The sequence below is a fragment of the Oncorhynchus gorbuscha genome, linkage group LG18 (assembly GCF_021184085.1).
Source record: "Oncorhynchus gorbuscha isolate QuinsamMale2020 ecotype Even-year linkage group LG18, OgorEven_v1.0, whole genome shotgun sequence".
In the NCBI taxonomy this organism is placed as follows: domain Eukaryota; kingdom Metazoa; phylum Chordata; class Actinopteri; order Salmoniformes; family Salmonidae; genus Oncorhynchus; species Oncorhynchus gorbuscha.
In genome coordinates this window covers 32,279,473-32,304,548 of record NC_060190.1, presented here as the reverse complement: position 1 = coordinate 32,304,548, position 25,076 = coordinate 32,279,473, and the positions used below count along the sequence as shown (strand labels likewise).

General features: G+C 42.2%; 1 protein-coding gene across 15 annotated transcripts in view; it reads right to left on the bottom strand.

Moving 5' to 3' along the window:
* Positions 1-25,076, bottom strand: part of ptprt (protein tyrosine phosphatase receptor type T) — a 415,083-nt gene that overhangs the window by 51,431 nt on the left and 338,576 nt on the right. For 7 of the 15 annotated variants that reach the window (XM_046310949.1, XM_046310947.1, XM_046310956.1 and 4 more), the window contains 4 exons: positions 17,928-18,082; positions 13,161-13,238; positions 12,649-12,684; positions 3,008-3,204 (listed from right to left, as the gene is read on the bottom strand). In XM_046310949.1, the coding sequence (XP_046166905.1) occupies positions 3,008-3,204; positions 12,649-12,684; positions 13,161-13,238; positions 17,928-18,082 (466 nt within the window). Of the gene's footprint in view, positions 1-3,007; positions 3,205-12,648; positions 12,685-13,160; positions 13,239-17,927; positions 18,083-24,636; positions 24,667-25,076 lie in introns of all 15 variants that reach the window. The other 8 variants (XM_046310953.1, XM_046310954.1, XM_046310961.1 and 5 more) reach the window with 5 other exon arrangements.

Below are 25,076 nucleotides of genomic sequence, written 5' to 3'. Positions count from 1 at the left end.
CTGGTGTGGCCACCAGCTGCATTAAATACTGCAGTGCATATCCTCCTCAGATTTATCAGTTCTTACTGTGAGATGTTACCCCACTCTTCCACCAAGTCACCTGCAAGTTCCCAGGCATTTCTGGGGGGAATGGCCCTAGTCCTCACCCTCCGATCCAACAGGACCCAGATGTGCTCAATGGGATTGACATCCGGGCTCTTTGCTGCCCATGGCAGAACACTGACATTCCTGTCTTGCAGGAAATCACGCACAGAACGAGCAGTATGGCTGGTGGCATTGTCATGCTGGAGGGTCATGTCAGGATGAACCTGCCGGATGGGTACCACATGAGGGAGGAGGATGTTTTCCCTGTAACGGACAGCATTGAGATTGAGCTTGTTGTTATTGCAAGCAATCTGATGATGCTGTGACACACCGTCCCAGACCATGACGGACACTCCACCTCAAAATCGATCCCGCTTCAGAGTGCAGGCCTCTGTGTAACGCTCATTTCTTCGACGATAAACGCAAATCGGACCATCACCCCTGGTGAGACCAAACTGCACACTTTTTGCCAGTCCTGTCTGGTCCAGCGACAGTGGGTTTGTGCCCATAGTCGACATTGTTGCTGGTGATGTCTGGTGAGGACCTGCCTTACAACAGGCCTACAAGACCTCAGTCCAGCCTCTCTGAGTCTATTGCGGACAGTCTGAGCAGTGATGGAGGTATTGTGCGTTCCTGGTGTAACTCGGGCAGTTGTTGTTGCCATCCTGTACCTGTCACGCAGGTGTGATGTTCGGAGCTGTTAGTGTCTTAACGACCATTCCACAGGTGCATGTTCATTAATTGTTAATGGTTCATTGAACAAGAATGGAATTCAGTGTTTAAACCCTTTACAATGAAGATCTGTGAAGTTAATTGGATTTTTACGAATTAGACAGGGTCCTAAAAAAGGGGTGTTTCTTGAATAGAGATACAATAGTCAAGTACCTACAGCAGAGGCAAAGCCACGGCAGGGCCAGTTTACCAGATTGAACACTGACCCACCCAATCAGGATGGCTGAAAATAAAATTGGTTTTAAATGAAAACGTATTTGATGTTTGTATTGTCTCCTGACTAAATCAGAATATCCTGCCTTGGTAGGCCAGGTTTATGTTTGCTGATTCAAGTGAGTGAGTTTGGGGACCACATTTATCTGGTCCCCAAACATATCAGCAAAAAGGGCTAGGCCTACTTTTTAATTCTAGATATCATGGTGGATGTTTTTCACATTGCCATGATTTTAGGTAATTCAGAGTAGCCTATATCTGTTTCTCATATTTTTCGCCAGGCAGGCTGTTTTGGCTAAATTTGAGTATACCCACTTCTCAATGCACCACAACGACGCTACTGATGTCAGGGTATTTTTGCTGTTATTTTGCTGCAAAGTGTTGGCCCAGTCACTTTTACTCAGGCCCAGCCACATAGCAATTTCTACCTATGCCTCTGACCTACAACATAGTGTTCCTGGAAGGCTGCATTTTTTAAATGAAAGGACTACATAGCATAGTGTTGAGTGACCTTTGTCAATTTGAATAGGGAAAATAATCCTTGGTCCGGATATTCCGGAATGTCCATCTGTGGGATGCTCTACAGATTGTCAAACAATTGTTTGTTAAGGTTACGCTTAGGTTTAGAATAAGGGTTCGGGTAAGGGTTAAAGTTAGGGAAATGGTTCAGTTTAGGGTTAGTAGATAGTTGAAATGTGACTGATATCTACAGATGGACTACCCAAATAAAGTTTTACCGAATCCTTTGTTTGTTAGATAAAAACAGGCTTTCCATGAGTATTTTTCTATAAAGCTTAGAAAACCCAGGTGGTGTCTGCAGACTCGTTTGAGTTAATAAAAGTCTGAACCCAGAGGTAAGTCTAAAGTAGAACACAAATTTGCAGCAATATTGAGGGTTAAATTCTTTCCAATCTCAGGTTAAAAGGACAAATAATTGTTTGAGAGATTTGGCATTAGGAATATGACTGTTGGCGTTATTTGTTGTTTCGTGATATCCAATTGGTAGTTACAGTCTTGTCCCATCGCTGCAACTCCCCTACGGACTAGGGAGAGGAGAAGGTCGAGAGCCATGCGTTCTCCAAAACATGACCCTGTCAATCCAGCTGACTAAATCAGCTTGCAGGCGACCGGCCCGCCACAAGGAGTTGCTAGAGCACGATGGGACAAGGAAATCCCAACCGGCCTAACCCGGACAATTGTACACCGTCTCAGGTGTCCCCCAGTCACGGCCAGCTGTGACACAGCCTGGGATCGAACCAGGGTCTGTAGTGATGCCTCAAGCACTGTGATGCAGTGCCTTAGACTGCTGCACCACTCGAGAGACCCAAAGTTACCTAAATTTAAAGGGGGCACCTAAGTGGCACGAACTTGAAGAAAAAAAACAAATTTAAAATACTTTTCTAGTGTTAATTAGGATGCAATGCGTGAGAAAAAAACACTCCACTCCAAAAACACTCCATTCCAAAAACACTCAATTCCGAGACGACTCAAACATCGATCAATAGATGGGGTGGAAATCAGTTTTATAGATCTGAGAATTCATGGTCTTTGATTTGTTTTGGGTAAACTCGATATTAATTACATTTTCAAATGTGATTTTCAATAAATATTTGATAAGTGCACCACCAGTGTGTTTCCCTTATTAAAAAGAGGGGAAGTGCAAATTAGATTTCATCATATCATTCAAACAGAGATGTGCTGTAATCAAATAAACTAAAACAGATCTCAAACAACAAAATGATTCCTTCAAGGCAGAAAGTCAGCAATGCAACTGGACATAATGATATCTGGTTGAAATGGAAGATGTCATGTAAAAGAGGAAACTGACGATATTGGAAGTTTGAATAGAACATCAAAGTTATCTTGAAAACATTATTATCTTACAAGTTCCTGGGAGACAGTCTAGCAACCACAATGCCACGACTTCCTGTCAAAAACCACACATAATTCCCTGTGATGTTGATGAAACCGTACTAACCATTCTTACCTCATACTCTTCCTTAAAGCCGTATCCCTGGCCACACTTCATCTGGGTAATGTGTTGGAGGAGGTCGGCTACACGGATGGCCGGCTGGAACTGGCCGGCCTGGTAGGACATCTCCACTGACTCACAGCCCCCGTACGGGTACGTCTGGATGGTCAACGATGGCTGGGCCATCTCACTATGGCTGCTGTCTGTGGACCAAGGAGAAAACACTCAGTATCCACTTACTCTGTGACATCATCGTGAGAGAGTGTTGGGTTTGGAAGTGTTTAACCGCATAGGGAACTATCTTTGTGTTAGAATGATTCAGTGGAACATTCATTAGTATACACTACATGCCCAAAAGTATGTGGACACCTGCTTGTTGAACATATCATAAAAGAAAATCACGTGCATTAAGATGGAGTTGGTCCCCTCTTTGCTAATATAACAGCCTCTTCTGAGGAGGCTTTCCACTAGATGTAAAAACATTGCTGCAGGTACTTGCTACCATTCAGCCACAACAGCATTAGTGAGGTCAGGCGATGTTGGGCGATTAGGCCTGACTCGCAGTCGGCATTCCAAGTCATCTCAAAGGTATTCGATGGGGTTGAGGTCAGGGCTCTGTGCAGGCCAGTCAAATTATTTCACACCAATCTCAAAACAAAACACCTCGGACCTCGCTTTCTGCACGGGGGTATTGTCATACTGAAACAGGAAAAGGCCTTCCCCAAACTGTTGCCACAAAGTTGGAAGCACAGAATTGTCTAGAATAACATTGTATGCTGTAGCGTTAAGATTTCCCTTCATTGGAACTAAAGGGCCTAGCCCGAACCATGAAAAAATAGTCCCAGACCATTATTCCTCCTCCACCAAATTTTACTGTTGGCACTAGGTATGGGACAGGTAGCGTTCTCCTGGTATCCGCCAAACCCAGATTCATCCGTCGGACTGCCAGATGGTGAAGCATGATTCCTAACTCCAGAGAACATGTTTCCACTGCTCCAGAGTCTAATAGTGGCAAGCGTTACACCAATCCAGTCGACGCTTGGCATTGCACATGGTGATCTTAGGCTTGTGCGCGGCTGCTCGACCATGGAAACCTGACGAACAGTTCTTGTGCTGACGTTGCTCCCAGTGGCAGTTTGGAACTCGTTATTGAGTGTTGCAACCGAGGACAGACGATTTTTTACACACTACGCTTTCATCATTCGGCGGTCCCTTTCTGAGCTTGTGTGCCCTACCACTTCGCGACTGAACCATTGTTGCTCCCAAACGTTTCCATTTCACAATAACAGCACTTACGGTTGACCGGGGCAGACATTTGATGAACTTACTTGTTGGAAAAGTGACATGCTATGACGGTGCCACGTTCAATGTAACTGAGCTCTTCAGTGAGGCCATTCTACTGCCAATGTTTGTCTAAGGCGATTGCATTTTACATTTACATTTACATTTAAGTCATTTAGCAGACGCTCTTATCCAGAGCGACTTACAAATTGGTGCATTCACCTTATGACATCCAGTGGAACAGTCACTTTACAATAGTGCATCTAAATCTTAAAGGGGGGGGGAGGGAATACTTATCCTATCCTAGGTATTCCTTAAAGAGGTGGGATTGCATCAATGTTATATACCTGTCAGCAACGGGTGTGGCTGAAATAGCTGAATCCACTCATTTGAAGGGTTGTACACACACTGTTGTATATAGAGTGTGTAACGAAATCTCTTGTTTTCATGAAATGTTGTTCTCCCAAACATTGGGATAATTCTGTAAGTGAAGACCTCTCTAGCTCTCTGGAATGTCTAGAAAAACTCATCATATTGAAAGCATGAGATCTTCAAACTCTTACAGTTGACTCTCCACAAACCCTGTTGCTAGACAACGACCTTCCTCTATCTCGCTGCTACTCAATCATTAATGATGATACCTCAAAGTTAAATGGGTAATCCAAGAGACACTTTGCTTCACTATTCGATTGGATTGAAAGACATTCCTGCAATTGAGTCTTCCGTAGATTAGGATTGGAGAGATTGAAGTAGTTTATTGCTTCTAATGAGTCCATTAAGAGGAGGAATGCGGAGCTGAATGGCAGAGAAATTCTCAACATTACAGGCATTAAATACCTAAGTACCATTGCGAATGTGTTAGGGTAATATTACCCCATGTTTTATTAATGTGCCTATTTGCATCTTAATTATCAAAAAAATTACACACTTAAAGTGATTCTCTGCTTGAAAAAGTGCAATCCATTCAAAACATTGTGTGCTGCCACATAATGAAATGTGAGTAATCTTGCAAGACTATTACCGCTATATCACTCCTAGTAAATACAAGCCACAAGGAGTGAGCAGACGAGCAGTATTACCATGTGTTGTGGTGGAAACAATTACTTTGCAGACAGCATCTTTTAAAATGGTTTCTAAAAAAATGCACACAATTAAAGATTATGAGTGTAAATATTAGTAGTCTATGACCTTATAGGAACCTCGCCAACAGTCCGTATAGGGTTGAACTGATAATTATGAAAATGGAAACAAGGTTATCACTTATACCTAACACAAAATTATGCAACCGGAGCACAGTTTCATCTCTCTAATTAATGTTATTTCCTGGTAATGTTCTATCAGGCCATGTTTACATTTCTGCTCAATACTCACACATCTCCATTTCCCATTGCTCCGTTTCTCCATAATTATTACTGAAGGGAGATGGAGATAAACACGACACAAATCTACTCAGCCATGTAAAGGGGTAATATTGGTTTATCGTTGGCATCTGTGTACATTGAGGTGGGTGAGGTGGGAGGCCTAGCCGTCAGAGAGGGAGCAGGTACTGACTGTACACTGGAGACGGTAGAGGTCCACTTAATCCTACCCAAAGTGCCCCCTCTACAGCCCTATCAGTGCAGACCTAATTCATTATTCATGTGTTTTTGACTCTGCAGCAAGATAATATCTCAAAGTGGCAGCCCAGGGGGTATATTATGTTCTAAATATTATCAAGAAACAGACTCAATCCTATTGAATGCCACTGAAATACCGAGCTGTTAATGCTTGGAGCTGTGTTGAAAGGTCAAATATGCATTTAGCCAGCCATGAAATGTATTAGTACCGTGTCCCCGCTTGGTTGTAACTTATGTTAAGATATCTTCATGCTAATCATTTGATTGACTTTTGAAGGAACTTTTTGTTGCTTGACAACGTATGCTTTTCATAACTTCATTATTATGGCTCACAGACGCATGAGCACCAGTCCTGGCCTCGTGTGATCACATGCCGTGGCTAAGTGAGTTATCAAATGAAACACGGGACACACACAGACGTCGGCATGTTTGAACTAGAATGGCGCTGGAGGAATAGCGTTCGTTTTATGGGCTCCTGACCAATTGTGCTGTATTTTTTGCTATCACTAACGTTGATTTGGACGAGGACTTCTACTTAAATGAGTAAGAGGCTCACATGTATTATCCCGGACCAGGCCCAAATCCCGACACTTGAAGAATGAAGAGACGGCACTAGAGACGGCACTAGAGTCCGGGAACCCGATGATTAATTGCGTCCATTGGCGAGTGTGCAATCACTGGAGAATAAACTGGATGAGCGTCGTTCGAGACCAAGAGAGTTTTCATCTATATTTTTTGTAGTTGTGCATTTACCATCACAAACTGATGCTGGCACTAAGACCACATTCAACAAGCTGTATAGGGACAAGCAAACAAGAAAATGATCACCTAGAGTCGACGCTCCAAGTGGCCAGTGACTTTAATGCAGGAAAACTGAAATCCATTTAACCTCATTTCTACCAGCATATCAACTCTAGATCACCTTTACTCCACACACAGACAAAGCTCTCCCTCACCCTCCATTTGGCAGGTCTGACCATAACTCTATCCTCATGATTCCTGCTTACAAGCAGAAACACACAGGAAGTACCAGTGGATGGTAAGCTACTTGTTTCACTAGCACAGACTGAAATATGTTCCGGGATTCATCCAATGGCATTACCACATCAGTTATCGGCTTTATTAATAAGAGTATCAATGATGTCGTCTGAACAGTGACCATACATACAGATCCTACTACATCGGCTCTGATGCTCGTCGGATGTGTCAGGGCTTGCAAACTATCACAGATTTAAAAGAGAAACCCAGACACAAGCTGTCCAGTGACACGAGCCTGCCAGAAGACTTCAAAACCTTCTATGCTTGTTTCAAGGCTAGCAACACTGAACCATGCATGAGAACACCAGCTATTATCGATAATTCTGTGATCACTCTCTCCATAGCCAATGTGAGTAAGATATATTTAAACAGGTTAACATTCACAAGGCCGCAGGGCAAGACAAATTACCAGGACGTGTACACAGGGCATGCACTGACCAGCTGGAAAGTGTTTTCACTGACATTTTCAACCTCTCTCTGACCCAGTCTATAATACCTACATGTTTCAAACAGACCACCATAGTCACTGTGCCCAATAAACGTCAAGGTATCGCCCCTCACATCTGTAGCCATGAAATGCTTTGACTTCCTGACAGGCCGGCCCCAGGTGGTGAGGGTAGGCATCAACAAATCTGTCACACTGACCCTCAACACAGAGGCCCCTCAGGGTTGCATGCTTAGTCCCCTCCTGTACTCCCTGTTCACACACGACTCCATCACCATAATTAAGTTTGCAGATGACCCGACGGTGGTTGGCCTGATCACAGCCGATGATGAGACAGCCTACAGGGAGGAGTTCAGAGACCTGGCAGTGTGGTGCCAGGACAACAACCTCAACATCAGCAGGTCAAAGGAGCTGATCATGGACAATAGGAAACGTATGTGCTGAGCACTCCCCCATCAACGTTCCTCAGTGTCCACATCACTAAGTTATTATCAAAATAAAATCAAAATAAAATGTATTTATATAGCCCTTCGTACATCAGCTGATATCTCAAAGTGCTGTACAGAAACCCAGCCTAAAACCCCAAACAGCAAGCAATGCAGGTGTAGAAGCACGGTGGCTAGGAAAAACTCCCTAGAAAGTCCAAAACCTAGGAAGAAACCTAGAGAGGAACCAGGCTATGTGGGGTGGCCAGTCCTCTTCTGGCTGTGCCGGGTGGAGATTATAACAGAACATGGCCAAGATGTTCAAATGTTCATAAATGACCAGCATGGTAGAATAATAATAAGGCAGAACAGTTGAAACTGGAGCAGCAGCATGGCCAGGTGGAATGGGGACAGCAAAGAGTCATCATGTCAGGTAGTCCTGGGGCATGGTCCTAGGGGAACATGGTCCTTGTTCACACACACCAACACAGTCGTGAAGAGGGCATGACAATGACTCCTCTCAGGAGCCTGAAAAGATTCGGAATGGGCCCTCAGATCCTTAAAAGGTTACACATCTGCATAATTGAGAGCATCTTTACTGGCTGCATCACTTCTTGGTATGGCAACTGCTCGACATCTGACAGCAAGGCGCAACAGAGGGTAGTGTGTACGGCCAAGTACATCACTCGGGCTGAGCTCCCTGCCATCCAGGACCTTTATACCAGGCAGGGTCAGAGGAAGGCCCTAAAACTTGTCAAAGACTTCAGCCACCCAAGTCATAGACTGTTCTCTCTGCTACTGCATGACAAGCGGTACCAATGCACCAAGACTGGAACCAACAGGACCCTGAACAGCTTCTACCCCCAAGTCCTAAGACTGTTAAATAGTTAACTAACAGCGACACAGACTATGTGCATTGACCCTTTCTGCGCTAACTCTTTTGACTCATCACATGCTCTGTTACTTTGTTTGTCTATCCTGTTGCCTAGTCACTTCCTCCCTACCTAAATGTGTAGTAAGTATTAACTAAATTACCTCGTACCCCTCCTGCACACCGACTCTGTGCTGGTACCCAGTGTACAGTATATAGCCAAGTTATCGTTTCTCATTGTGTATTTATTAGCTTATTTTATTTTTTGATTATTTCAACAACAACAAAATCTCTGTATTGTTGGGAAGGGCCCAAGCATGTGACAATTACAATTTAATTTTATGTTAAAAGAGTCCAGTGAAAATCGATCCCCTTTCAGGAAATGTCTGCTCGTTCTTTACTTCCTTCTGAAGGCCAAACATGGCAGACAAAATATAAAGAAAATAAAGAGGTTTCCCAGAGAGCAGGGTTCTGTGGTGAATATTGCTCTGTTGTGAAGGGAGGGGGGACAGCTTGGCTCAGGTTACAAGGGTGCATGGTTCGTAAAACGCTATACTGAGAAATATTATTATGTCCTAGCAAAAGAAGAAATCACTACCAATAATTTTTAACAGTGTTTGAAGATAAAGTCTGGGAGAGTCCCTGAATATCAAGACAGCTTTAATCTCTATTTAGGTGTACAGAGCGATATTGACTCACACCTTCGCAGCGTCTACCAACTGTGTCACAATATGGTAGAACATTGAGCACAACATGATGCTCAGAGATAAAGTGGAGACATACAGGGGAAAAAAAATACTTCAAAATGAACATCCTATTTTGCCGAAGTTCTTCTAATAAAGGACATTGCCTTTAAAGTAATTTCGCCATTTTATTGTGCAGTACTTCCATGAGGTGCAGACTAATGATTAGTGCTGAAATCGCATTAAGCTCAATTATCGGCAGTGCAACATTATCACTAAACAACCATTTTTGACCATTAGCAATAATTACCATCCATACAAAAATACATTGGACAGCTCTTTGAGCGGGGACAATATAATGCCTTTTGAAATTACCTAAAAATGTCCCTCCATTCTAAAGACTAAATATAGCTGGAGAAGATTTGAGATAATGTGCAGTGATTTTCCAAGTGTAGAAATCAGTCATTCTCTAAAACCCTTAGGAACATTTAAGCGTTGTAGGAACCAAATATACTTAGCCCCTTCTTTTAAACTGAACCAGGATCCATCCTGTTTTATATGTTCAAACATGACATTATAAATTAAGCCAATGCAAATTAAAAACTTTTGCTTCCACTGCTTTTGGCAGATATACAGTATCTGCTGCATTTAGAGATGTGAATGGCATAAATTATGCAAGAGGCTAGATGCATTCTAAACTAAGTCATGTCTGCTGGTAGCGTATAGGCATCTACTCTACTAATGGACATCTTATCAATACCATTTTGCATACGCTGATAAAAAAACTAAGAATGGATTTCATTCAACACTACCAAATGTAACAGTATTCGCAAGCTAAGACTCTGCTCCTGGTGATGGATAAACAAGAGAACTGTGCCAGTCCCAGAGCACCCCTCAAAGTTCTCCACCACCTGTGAAACTGAAGCCCTCCCTTCAGCAGGACCAATAATCCTGCTCACCATGTCCTCTGATCCAGTCAGTCCGTCCAGCTTGCCTGACAGCCCACAGCCAGAAGACAGACTCTATCCTGCCTCTAGCTGTCTTCTTCGGTTTCTGGTGAAGCATTGATACCTCTGGTGCTGATAGCAAGTAACATTAAAGCAACGAGCCCAAATGCAGAGCGACTGAAATGCCTATGACTAAGTAAGAGATAGAGAGGCAGTGGGGGGAGGAAAAATGGAAATGTACAGCATCATCGGTCATATCTAATAGACTGCCTGCAGTGTCAGCTAAATATATTACACAGGACTTCATAAACTGGCCTATGATCAATATCCAGTGAATTGACTAAGGGCCGCACAACTACTAGCTAAGCATGTACATGAAACAGCTGTGATCTCATTCTTTCTCTCAGACAGTGAATGAAATTGCATCACTGATTGGAATGTAACGCTCAAAAAAGGATGCCTATTTGCATCGCAAAAGAAACACCTAAGCCGTCAAAACCCAGACTAATATAGAAAAACAGCTAAGCCTAGCTTTGCACGAGAGCATTGATTTTCTAAAGCTCCTTCCTCCACACTAAGACATCTTGCTTCTCCCTCTCCATCTCTATTTATTCCCCTTTTTCCGCCTGGCGGTAGCCGGTCAGGCTAGAATGAATAGGCAAAGCTAAATTATTGACTGTGAAACTTGATGATTATGGCATGTACTATGGGTAATTTACAGATTTACTGCTGAAATCAATAAATGCCGCAGATGCTTTGGACTTGCTTGCTTGCCTGCCTTCCCCTGCCTCCTGTAATGTTTGACAAGACTCTTTTCCCCCTGCCTGGGCTCTGTTTGCTTAGAGCTGGCTTCCTCTCCCCTGGCCAGTAAAGAAGGGGGTTTGTCGGCCATTACTGTGATTTGCTCAGTCAACAACAGTGCTTGAGAAAGGTATACTTGGACTTCAACCAGCTTTGGAGGAGAGGATATATGGCGGGGTCAGACCTTCCCTGTCTTTTACATAAGTGGTAACTTTAATATAAACACTTGAATAGATTAAAATCACAGTACAGGTAGTTCCACTTGGTGGCTATGAATTGGGTGAACAAGGACCCTCTAGGAGTTTTAGGGGATGCCATTTAGAATATATGAGATTGTGAGAATGAGGGGCTCAGACGGCTACTTTTAAAGCAGGAGTAACAATGCAGAATGTGTAAAAAACGAGGTTGTGAGAATGTGGGCTAAAACATCTTCAGTTCCACTCCATCCCTTTGGAAATCCATAGGGATCCATAGTCCATAGTCTATTTTACAGACAGCCTCAAGATCAAAGAGTGTGTTTACTGTACCTTTCTGTGACCCCCAGGGGGCAGACAAAACAAAACATGTGCCCAATTAAACAAAAAAAGGACTTCGACCACACAAAATATCTACCATGAAGCCAGTGGCTGACCAATGGCGGGTGGGAAATCTGTGAACCACCTACTAGAAATGGAGTACATAAACCAATGAAATGGTGCCATTTGATTTGAGGCGGATGAGGAGAAACAGTTGAGAGTGGAGCTAACTCTACCAAAACACTTGACATATTTTAGTTTGCAGAAAATCTACTTGTCAAAGAGGTGGTCAATCTGCTTCGAGAAGATTTGGCATTTCAATCTGGCTGTGCCAAATCTAAGCATTAATATTCAACCGGTTGCAACACACTATATGTGATTCTCATTACACTCCAGTGCATGTACTGTAATTATAGGCAGTGCCATCCATGACACAGCAGACCTCCATTAGACCTTTCACAGCCTGCCCTGGGTCAGCAGCATGGCCATGGCCTGACACTGGGAGAGTGCTGTCTGTGTTGAATAAGTAGTGATAGTACGTTACTGTAACTTTGTAGAATCCTGCTGACGTGCTGTTTGGTTTGATTTATTAGCTCAGTGAATGTTTGGATTTAATTTGTGTATGTTAAATCCATTACCAGATATCTATACGTAGCAGTAACTGTATATTATTAGTGGCACAAATAGGCTTAAGATTCATACACTTTTGACCCTTTCACACACACATGAACCTACCTGAGAACCAGATAATGTGTGTGTGGCCTTCCGGAGACGCCTGAAACCCCACCTCTTTAAGGAGTACCTAGGATAGGATAAAGTAATCCTTCTCACCCCCCCCCCCCCTTAAAAGATTTAGATGCACTATTGTAAAGTGGCTGTTCCACTGGATGTCATAAGGTGAATGCACCAATTTGTAAGTCACTCTGGATTAGAGCGTCTGCTAAATGACTTAAATGTAAATGTAAATGTCTAAACAACAAGATAATGGAAGGAGAAGCAAGAATAGATGGAGAGGAGATACTTACCAATGGATGCTGTTGCAGGGACTGGCTCCTTCGACACTACAGAGGTGAATGACACAGGGAAAGAAGACAATGAATATGGAGCACGTTGAAGTTTATTGTCATGAATCTCACCCTGGGAGGCAGAATTGAGTGATTTCCACTAGATGGGCCACCTGCAAAGTCAAAATTTGCTATGTCGTAAAAATTAATGAAAAGAAATAGCCTTAAGTTAAGGTTAGGGTTAGCAGTGTGGTTAAGGTTAGGTTTAAAAATCCGATTTTATTGACTTCGTGGCTGTGCCAGTTAGTGACCACTCTGAAGAGCTGCTGCCTCCAGGCCAAGATTCATGACAACTGCCAACCTGCGAAAATGAATTCTCCAAGCGTCAAACAATTCCCACCAAATAAAATGTCTCCGGTCTTCAGATTGATTTCTCAACATGTTCTACGTTGAAGAGACCTGAAAGAGCAATATGGCATTGCCTTATGTAGATTCACTACAAAGCAGACTTCTTCAGAGTTGTGTGGCTGTACCTGAGTAGTAGGAATTCAAGAGGGATTTGCATTGCAGCGTTTTGCCTTGCAGAGAGAAGGAGCAGGGAGAGGGGGATGCTGAGGGGAGAAATACAAGGGGGAGATGTTAAAGACTTTGAAGACAACAGCACAAGCAAACGGGATGCAATATCCAGACACCATCTATACACAAAAACAAGATGGGTCTGTATCAAACTAAAATAAGGCGGGTCTACAGAACATTAGCCCACTATCACCATCACCACTACAGTAAGACAGAGAAAATGTACCACAGGTGAACAGACCTGGATGGGTGAACGTTATACCACCAAACGGTAAAATACACAAATTCTCCCTTTCAACAACTCACACTACCAGCCCTATCCTACATGAAACGTTGAACAATGCCCATGGTATTTTGACACATGGAGTTTCTACAGTAATCAACATGTGATATTACATACGGCTATGGAGACCATTTTCCCACAGGCTAGCTCGATCTCACTCTGAGCATGTGCTCAGCTGAACCACAAGGTATTGCAGATACGGCTACGTAGTACTTTACATTTTAATGCACAACTGAGTATCTCCTCTGCTCAAATATAAAAACCTAACCCTTATTCATACTGTATGCTAATATAACCAACTTTATTCTACTACCTGCGTGTGAAAAGTGCTTTCGCAGCAATGTTTCACAAGAATGCAATAACAGAAAAGGTTATTTCACCGTGTCGGTGTAAATATTAGATCTCCATGCTTGGCATGGAGTTGGCATTTCTCATTAGGCATAACCTGTGCCCAACACACCCGGAACTGTCCTATTCTGATGGCCACATTAATAAAGAAATAATTATAGGGAGGAATAATGAACAAGGTTTTGTACAGGAAGAATACTGATATGAGAGGGAGAACATTCTGTGTTGGAGGCTTTGCATACATAGATGTACACGTGATGGAGCAGGGATTTTCTTTTGTCACGTCTCCAGAGACTGTTTGTCATTGATTTGACTAAACTAGATGGAAAATTACGGAATTTACCCAAAACAAAATATGAATTTGGGAGCATGATGACCAAAATATTACAATACAGGTAATGATGGACTTGTAGTGAAGGTGATACTCGCGACTAGCAACTTGCAGGCGCTGAAGCCCAGCGTGATGACTCATTCACTATTTATAGAATTGTTTGAAAGGCTGATCATTTTAGGGCTATCACAGGGGTCAAATACACCTTATTTGTGGTTTTCTCTGGGGGTGGGGGGGCGGGTAGTTACCACAGAACTCTGGGAGCACAGACAACATTGGTGGTGTGAAGACTGATGAAAACTTTTATTGAAGAAATTAATGTTACTGTGTGAATTAAATTGTTATGTTTAAAATGTTTCAAGAGTTCATAAAGAACTATGAATTTTGATGTGTTTTATTGTATTGTAAGTGGTATGTATTTATTGTTACAGGGAAACTTATTTTGTTCATTGGACGGTGGATAGATCATTGAGGGCGCGACACAGCTCCTATCATTTAAATTGAGTTGATTAGATTAAAATATTTTCCTGCCTATTGTTTTTTTACTAGCAAAGTGCAATGAAAAGTTCATTCGGGTTCATGAGTGTCTGATTGAATTTGGTTAAAAGTACAGTGAATTTGTGGGCCTCCCGAGTGTTGCAGCAGTCTCAGTGCTTGAGGTGTCACTACAGACCCGGGTTTGATCCCAGGCTGTATGACAACTGGCCGAGACTGGAAGTCCCATAGGGCGTTGCACAATTGGCCCAGTGTCGTCCAGGTTAGGGGAGGGTGTGGCGCTCAGCGACTCCTTGTAGCAGGCTGGACGCCTTTAGGCTGACTTCAGTCGTTGGTTGAACTGTGTTTCCTTCAACACATTGGTGCAACTGGCTTCTGGGTTAAGCAGGCGGGTGTTAAGAAGCGCATGTTTCAGAGGATGCATTACTCGACCTTCGCCTTTCCCCGAGCCAATTGGGGAGTTGCAGCGATGAGATAAGATTGTAATTGGATATCACGAAATTGGGAAAAGGAGGTAAAATACAAAAAAATATAAAAATTCTGAACTGAAGACGCATGTAACCACGTTAAGTATTAAGCCTATTGTTGATAGTCATTTACTCAGAGTTCATCTGTAATGTATCATGTATTCCATGTAGTAATTGAGTGTTAATTCTTTCATGACTCATAAATTATATTAATCGAATTGAAATAAATGCATTCCTCGATTTACAGAGCAATTCTTTGATTGACTACACGTTAATAATTGAGTAGGTCTATTGGCAGTTGTTATATACTACACATGCTTGGGTACCACCTTGACAACTCTGATCTGCTTGCCTCAAATTAATGCTAGAACATCGGTCGCCAAGATTAGCTGGTTGTATCTAGTTTTATAATAATTGCATAACAGTGCAAGTTAGACACATGTTCAATATAGTCATACTGAGAGGTGACGTACAGGGCTGTTGCATTTATTCACATAATATTGGGAGTCAGATTGATAAATGTAGATTATTATTATTTTTAACATCATTTCTACATAACGGTTGGATAATTTCCACACAAAAATACAGACTTGTTTTCTCACAGAATCGACACCTAGATAACGTGCATGGCATATTCTCCTTTTCTTCTAAAGTTTGAATCGCTATTAGGGAATTTTCTTAGTTGGGTTAGATGCAGAGCTGAAGTATGGACAGTGTAGTGAAGGCAATTACTGTATATATTAGTTGAGACTTTTGTTCTCCAGCTGACCCGAACTTTCAAAAAAGTGTGACATTTTCCCCAGAAAAAGCTTCTGAGAGGGCCTTCCTAATTACTGCTGCCACACAGCAGGCTGGACCCCACTTACAGCTCAGAAGAAATGGCCAAAATGCCACTCGCCTTTCTCTGAAGTGTCTTATTGAAAAGTATATTCAGTGGAGATGCTACAGTAACTTGATTTGGAATAAGATGGAATCATTTTGGAAAAGAGCAATTGGTATCCACTCATGGTCTTTACAGCTTTTACTAGATGGGTGCCTAAGAACCTTGTATACAGTGCTATAATATGTTGGTGGATTCATATTACACTGAATTGAAGTGTTTGCAATCCCGCCCCTAATGTTGTATTTTCAGATATTGTTATTTGTAAGCGCACTATGGTTATTGGCTGAAATATTGCTCCATATGTGGCACTGTAAATTAATATGGTCGACCAGTATTGTGCAATGGCAGTGAGAATGACAGAAGGCTACCAACAGCTGCCTAGCTAATCATCATGTGGGGACCAAATAAGCACACAAAGGAGACTTTAAAGGAGAAGTTTACCCAAAATCCAGAAACTCTCAAGTTACATACATTGAAACTAGTTCAGTGGAGTTTACCCTTTACCCCTCGCTCTCCCTGTAGTGGTGCACTGAAACAGCTGCAAAAAATGGGTCACGTGACTCCTGCCATTAATGGTTTCAGGCCTCACTTGTTTGATAAACTCAATTTTTATATTCAAATGTAGGAACTGGGTTCTACAGTTTGAACCCCTGCTTTTTCTTGCCCCACCCCACCATCTAGATCTGTGAAGTTGTATCTTTTCTGTAGGAAAGCTAATTATCCATCATGTATGACCTTCCTGGGAGTTTGTAAACTTAAATGTTTTATTACCATATCATGTTTGTATGTTCTCTATAGTTATGTACTCGAAAATGTATAAATTGATCAATTCGGCACATTTGGGAAGAATTGATTCAAAATGTTGTGCAGTAATGTAATGCTTCACTGGATCGGTCTAAAACTTTGCACACAAATGTTGCTGCCATCTGGTGGCGCCTAAACTCCTATGTCATTTTATGGCCTGTCTCTTGCATTTCAAAACATTTTTTGAAAACACCATTTTTTTGTATTATCTTTTACCAGATTTAATGTGTTATAATTCTCCTACATACATTTCACATTTCCACAAACTGCAAAGTGTTTTCTTTCAAAGGGTATCAAGAATATGCATATCCTTACTTCAGGTCCTGAGCTACAGGCAGTTAGATTTGGGTATGTCATTTTAGGTGAAAATGGAAAAATGGGTCCGATCCTTAACTCAAGAAATGCTTACTTTTCAACATAAAACATTTCCGATTATTTTAGCTCATTATTTTATGTAACCGACAGCCACAGCAGCAATGCTCTCGGGGAAATCCCTGCTACGTAGAAACGACAGTTTATGCCCTTATTCACTGTTTTTTATTTATTCCAAACTTGAATCTGTAATACAGCTGCACGCTTTCAATAAAAAACTAATTTCTGATTCATGAATTCACTGGCACCGGATCAGAGCGATGCCTGGATCCAGCAATGCCACTCACGTGACCTGTTTTTGTAGCTGTTTCAGTACAGCACTACAGTGCGAGAGGGGGAGAGGAGAAAAACTCCACTGAATTACATTCAATGTATGGAATCACTTGGAAGTTTCTGGATTTTTGGTAAACTTCTCCTTTAAAAGGAAATAATTATGAAAGAAAACAGAACAGCACACAAATTGTGAGATTAAGTGAGAATTAAACTCCAGGCAAAGGAAACAGCATTTTGTTAAATTAGAGAAATAGGAGTGGAACAGGGGGTATCAAAAGATTAAGTCGAACACAGGGAAGTGAGAGGAGAGAAAAACAAGCTAGGACTGACAGGAATTGGTACAGACTAGTAGGAAGGGTTGCACAATTCCCAGGATTCCCAGAACTGGGATTTCTGAAAAACTTCTGGGGAACTTTGGGAATGTTTCGGGAATTTTGTAATCTTGGTAATATGTCCTATTTGACTCACTGAAACCGTTGATGTCCTGGCTGCTGGTGGAGAAGGGGTCGTCCTTGTGCAGAGTGCTGACTTTAGTGGTACTCTTATCAGCCGTGCTCACCAGTCCCATCTCCCTCTGGGTGCTGCTGCTGCTGGCTGTCTCCTTCTGTTTTTTGGCCAGTTTCCTTCAGCCGCCACCCAAAACAAACAGTGTCACTCAGAGACAATGGTGCAGTTGTACACACATCACACATCATACAACAGACTTGTACTACACCATAAAAGGTAAAGGAGCAAAAAGTGAAGAGTGGCCATGTTACACATTGTTCAGTATCTAGTATTTTGTAACTAAATCATTTGGGCTAATTTGGTGCCTTTTAGGCAAAAGAGAATGCTTTCTGTTCAATAATCTGCAGTGATTTATTCCATGTGGTGAAATAACTATTTCTGGACTGTGATTGGGGAATAAAAACCTCGTAGTCATAGTGACTGATGGTAGATTTATTTTTTGGATGTCTCAATGATATTATAAAGAAACGTGTGCATTTCAAAGTCAGAAGTTTGCCATGTGGAACAAAGTAAATCAGGAACTTAATTTGACAGTTCTTAATGCGTAGAAAGCAACAGTAGCTTAGCATTTTACTTGAGCTTGAATGGTATTCTAACAAATACTTCACTGTAAGTCAGTCCATTTCAAAGAACAGTTTGAGACTATAGAATGTAACCTCTATAACGACCTCACTCTAGAATTTCTGACTGACTAATAACTGCAGTTGGCTTCAGAAGTTGAACACTTAGTCAAAGCTTCCGTTATTGTAAAGGTGTAGGTCTGTGTAAGGCCTGTTGATGACTATACTGTAGCGTTGCGAAAAAATATTCCTTGAAAATCAGTTGGAAGGACTAAATTTGATGCTTTAGCTCTTGTAGGTAAACGTATTCAACAGAATTAGTTAAGGAAATGCTGTAATTTATGAGCTGTCTTTAAAAAGAGGGCAGGCCTTGTGGAATATGGAGGTGTGGTAGTCAGTACACGGTCTCCATTTGCAAACAAATGCAGTCCTTTGCTTCTGGGGTTGAGAACAGAGGCAGCTGGGGTTGAGGATAGAGGCAAATGCTGCATCGGCGAAACCTCAGTCAAGAAGCAATAACAGATGGGTCAGATCTGTAGGCACCTCCACTTTTTTCCAATTACGTTTCCAGGTCTTAAAATTGTGGCAATAAGGAGCTGTTTCTGATATTGCTGTCTGTTTGTGTGTGCGAGCGAGCGTGTTTGTGTGTCTGTGTTTGTATGTGTGTGAAGAAAGTGGGTGTGTGAGTTAGTGGTGGACATGTGATGTGTTTTTACTTTGCTGTCACGGACAGAGCCCTCTGATTTTTTTTTCTGTAATCATTTTGCCATCATTATTTCAGGCAGACCTTTCCTCCAATTTACAATGTACTTGTACAGCTGTGCTTCCAATTTCAAGCATTGATTGGTGGCTATAGTGCTATTCTTACTTTGAAAGTGGGCATAGGAGGAATGGTAGTGATGTGGAAGAAAAAAAGAAGAGTCGCAGAGATGAGGACATGGGGCTCTAGTATTAACGAAAAGGAGTGAATGATGGAGGCAGAAAGAAGAAATGTACTCTAACAGGCTGACAGATAGAGGGAGATATTGGGAGTGAACTAGAAAGGGAAAAGAAGTGGTGATGTAGTGAGGGAGAGAAAAAGAGAGAAAGCCACATATCATCTTTAACACAGTATGCCCTGTTCTTGTAACGTTCGTCGTTAAGGGTAGACCAAGGCGCAGCGTGATTTGGGTTCATCATATTTTATTAAAATGTGAACCATCAAAAAAAAAAACAATACAACGAACGAAAAGGTTCGTCGTGCAAAATACATGCAAACAAACAAAGACAAAATCCCACAACAGAAGGTGGGAAAAAGGGCTGCCCAAGTATGATCCCCAATCAGAGACAATGATAGACAGCTGCCTCTAATTAGGAACCATACTAGGCCAACAAATAAAAAGAAAACATAGATATTCAAAAACTAGAGTACCCACCCTAACCAAAATATAGAGAATAAACAGGGAACTCTAAGGTCAGGGTGTGACAGTACCCCCCTCCCCCCCCCGCCCCCCCAAAGGTGCAGACTTCAGCCGCAAACCTGAACCTATAGGGGATGGTCCGGGTGGGCATCTACTCTTGGTGGCAGCTCCGGTTCGTGATGTATCCCGCTCCTTATGCTGATCCCTCCACTTCTGTGGATCCGGACCGTGGGGAACGGCTCCGGGACTGGGGACCGGGACTGGGGACCCGGGGGCTCCGGGACTGGGGACCGTCGCCGGGGGCTCCGGGACTGGGGACCGTCGCCGGAGGCTCCGGGACTGGGGACCGTCGCAGCAGGCTCCTTGCCATGGATTATCACTGGCTTTATGCCAGGGATCATCACTGGAGGCTTTGGACCATGAATCATCACTGGAGGCTTCGTACGTGGAGCTGGAACAGGTCTCACCGGACTGAGGAGACATACTGGAAGCCTGGTGCGGGGAGCTGCCACAACACGTCCTGGCTGGATACCCACTTTAGCTCCGTGAGTGTGGAGAGCTGGCACGGGACGCACTGGGCTGGCGAACTGGGGATACCGTGCGTAGAGCTGGCGCAAGATATCCTGGACCGAAGAGACGCACCGGAGGTAAGGAGCGCTGAGCCAGCACAATCCTTCCTGGCTGAATGCCCACTCTAGCACGGCAACTGCGGGGAGCTTGCACAGAGCTCACCGGGCTGTGGATGAGCACTGAAGGCATGATGCGCAGAACCGGATAACACGGTGCTTGACTGGTCACTCGCTCCCCACGGTAAGCACGGGGAGTTGGCTCAGGTCTGAACCTTGACTCTGCCAATCTCCCCGTGTGCCCCCCAATTTCTTTGGGGGGGCTGCCTTGTATTTGCTTTGTTAATTTAACTCCTCGTATCGTCGCAGTTTCGCTTTCGCTGGCTCCATCTGCTCCTTCGGACGGCGATACTCCCCGGCACTTTTCCAGGATCCTGCTCCCTCCAGAATTTCCTGCCTGGTCCAGTCCTCCTGACCATGCTGCTTCGTCCGTTGCAAAGAAAAATGAAAACATAGATATACAAAAACTAGAGTACCCACCCTAATCACACCCTGACATAACCAATATATAGAGAATAAACAGGGATCTCTAAGGTCAGGGTGTGACAGTTCTCTAGTGAGCAGCACACTATTTCGTCCTCTTTGCTATGGGTCTGACTTCTCTCCCTCTCTACACTGTCTGTATGGCCTTCAGTTGTCTCTAAACATGATTGCTCCACCACATTTTATTAGGCGAGCATCCAATCTTTAAATATTTTACTAGCTCAATAAAATGTATGTAGTGGAGTTATTATTTACCTTAATTTATACAGGTATGTCAATTCAGAACTAATTATTATTTATGTACAATGGCAACCTGTCATGTGTGCGGGCCCTACTTCCTCTGTAAGTTGTCTTCGGCCCAGCACTTCTTAAAACAAGTGATGTGCATTTAACTACACAAACTCCCATTCCCAAATCTAGGCTTCCATCATATAAAGAACCTTCGATAATGTAATTATGTATAGCTTAAGAGGCCAGGAGACCTCCCTATCATGTCTGTCTGTCTTTTATCATAACAAATCAGTGCTCAGATTCCTCTCACTTACCTTCCTGCCATCGAAAGGTCAGCGATATCTCCTAATTACAAGAGTTCTCTCAATTGTTCAGCCTATTGGATATTCCTATAATAGACTAACTTAAATGACAAATTCCTTGCATATTGGTAAGTGGGCAATGGAGTAAAGATAATCCATATTTAATTAATGTCAAACCAACACTTCATTAAAAGTAAGGTTACACCACTGAGGAAGGCCTGCATATCATATTGTGCTTTATGGTACTCGCTTTGCTATTTATAGGTTGCACCTCCATCACTTGCGTCATGCCATTGTTATGAACGTTCTCATGCCATTGTTATGAACGTTCTCAAGCCGCCCTCAATCGGCGGTGCCCTAAAGTGGTGATAAGCCCAGTCATTCTGGACAGAGGCTAACTACTGTTTAGTCTAAATTAAATTGCCTGGAAATATGATTGCATTGCTAAAGTAGTCAAATAATTAGTAGGAAACAACTTTGCCAGCATTATCATGTCTTCAAATTTACTTTAGACAGATGACAATGTTGTTATTAGCTAGCAAAGTTCGTCAAAAAATTGCTAGCTATGCTAACATTAGCTAGCTAAAATCCGGTGGCCTCCCCACAATCTTAGCTAGCTAGAGTTATACTGCATCTAAAGTCAATCTGGTGACATCAAAATTATGACAAAAGCTGTTCCTACTAACTGTTAGCCTCCTTTTGAATGTCATTATATTTCCAAGCCACTGTAATGCACTTGGAATGAAATCTTCATCGGCGCTCATTGACGATGCATTGAGTAGAATGCTCAGTCTGAAATCAGTCCAAAACGAGCATTCAAAATAATATTGTGATGAAACATGCAACCCATCAAAACTCAAATTAGAGATGGGCAAAAGAGCTTTTAGTTTCAGGGCAGCGGAGTCCTGGAACTCCTTGCCAAAAGGTTCCAAAACAACGTGCCAAATAGTTGTCTTAAGAGACTAATTCATAAAATGTCTTGAGCGACTAGAGTGGTTCTACGAGCTTATTGTAGTCGCAAGCTCTCAATATGTTACTGTATGTTGTACTTAAATTCATATGTGCACATTATGTATGTGGGTGTGGCAGGGGAAGGCTTAATATGAACAGATAATAGGAATGTGGTTCTCTGTGTTTTTATGCTTTTACTTTGCTTTTGTTGTTTTTGTAATTTCTGTATGTTTAAAAAAAATGTTTTTTTACATTTCTTAAGGACTCTTGGAAGATTAGTCATTGGGCTAAACAAGATCCTTACAAAACAAAATAAATGACAAATGTGTTAGATCATTGGTCATACAAGAATATCAGATCTCATCTGTTTCTGACATCCGTCACATCATACAAATTAAAATGTAAAACTCTAATAGCCAATTTGATCACAGGAAAGCAGTTATGTTACATTCGTCTTATAATGCATGTACAGGACATGAAGTATGTTCACCGAGAAACATATCCAGCTAAGTTTTGCAAATGTTCATTACAAAACTCCTTCGAGAGACAGTGAGTAAGCGGCCAGCCGTGTGGGTGAGGTGAGTAAGTCAGCATGCGCTTTAGCAGGATGGGTGACGCGGATGGGTCTTCACAGCATGGTTAACATGCAACACTCACTCAGTCACTTGCGCACACACACACACACACACACACACACACACACACACACACACACACACACACACACACACACACACACACACACACACACACACACACACACACACACACACACACACACACACACACACACACACACACACCCACACACACGAAAGGGATAAATAGAGGTCTGAAGGAATGCCTTTTGGAAAGAGTTAGTGTGTGAATTAAGTAATCAGGTTTTTTGTTTTGTAACTTCTCATGGCATTGGAAAGTAAGACTGAAACCTCAGAATGGGTGATGCAAATCGTTTTTTGGGCTGTTTTTCAAGCAAAGGCTTGCTTACAAAATTAAGAGTCGTGCAAAGATTGAGGCTAGTATATTTTATTCTGTGAAACACTATTGTAAGGACCCCAAAGAGAAGGCTCAAATTAGAGAAAGGTTTGACTATATTGATATTGTTAACAATATTAATCATGTGAATAGGAAAATGTTGATTCAACTACATGTCCGAGAAGAGTGTCTCAGTGTTGTGGCCTTTAATAGCCTGTGGGCCCCCTACTCAACCTGCAAGACTGCTGCTCAAGAGTAACGGCTGCTCCAGGCTCCAGGAAATGGATGCATCATGATTACTGTTTTGCTATGTTAGGAACTGAACATTGATATGTCTCCTGCAGTTTTTTATTTTATTTTTATTTTACCTTTATTTTACTAGGCAAGTCAGTTAAGAACAAATTCTTATTTTCAATGATGGCCTAGGAACAGTGGGTTAACTGCCTGTTCATGGGCAGAGCGACAGATTTGTACCTTGTCAGCATGGGGATTCGAACTTGCAACCTTTCGGTTACTAGTCCAACGCTCTAACCACTAGGCTACTCTGCCACCCCGAGTTAAGCATTTTCGCTAAAGACAGGAAAGTGGTCTTTGCACCATGCAGATATAAACTACCTAAAACCTTGAGAAATTGGGAAACTATTTTCAACTAGCAGCAAGAATAATAATGGCAAACAAGATGTGCAATCTCTTTGCAGCATGAAGCAAAAAATGAAAGGTCTCCATAGAAACACTATTTGACCATGGGCTGATGTCCTGGGCTGATGCTTAGTATAATATAGTACAAAAATGCCTACAAAGGACAAGTTACAAAACATTATACATGGCTGAAGATGTTCTTTTTGTAGGTGCTGAGATGCTTTGTCCACCATGGCATTTCTGATTGAAAAAAAAACATAGTATTGAAGAACTGGCCATGAAAAAGGCCCTAGATCTAAACATTAACACTAACTCTAGTTGTAGAGTCTGTTGTATTCAATTTTGTTCCATAAACAGTAACTGAACAAGTGTATGTCTACAGGGCTAAGAGGGGGAATTAAAATAGACTCAGTGGTTTAATAATATAAGAACATGAGAAACAAATGATAATAAAAAAGATAAATATCAAAATTGGGAAAGGGTCTTTCCTTAATGCTACTTACAGGTAATAAGAGTAGGAATATGCATTTCTTCTGAAACATGAAGGTAGACCAGTGGGACAAGATTGAGCACCCAAAAAAGGACAAACAGATTACATTAGTTAGTTCTTTAGCACCCGCATCAAGGAGAGCTGATGGAGAAAAATATCAAGAACGGGTTAAAGACATTGATTTGCTGCTGGCCTGGTTTTTTTTGGTCTGCCTGTCTGTCTACAGTCTAGTTCAAGTTAAACCAACCTTCCCATTAAGCTCTGCATGTGCCTATGGTCCACCAGTCTATAGTAAAGGCTGGACATTTGGGTGCTCCGATACAGTTGCACATATAACCAACAGTACGCTACTCAAACCCCTGCAGCCATTTCATCAAAGAAGAAAATACACATAATTCACCCGCATTTAAAGAAGAAATAACACATCTGGCTCCCAATAAAATTGAAACTCCT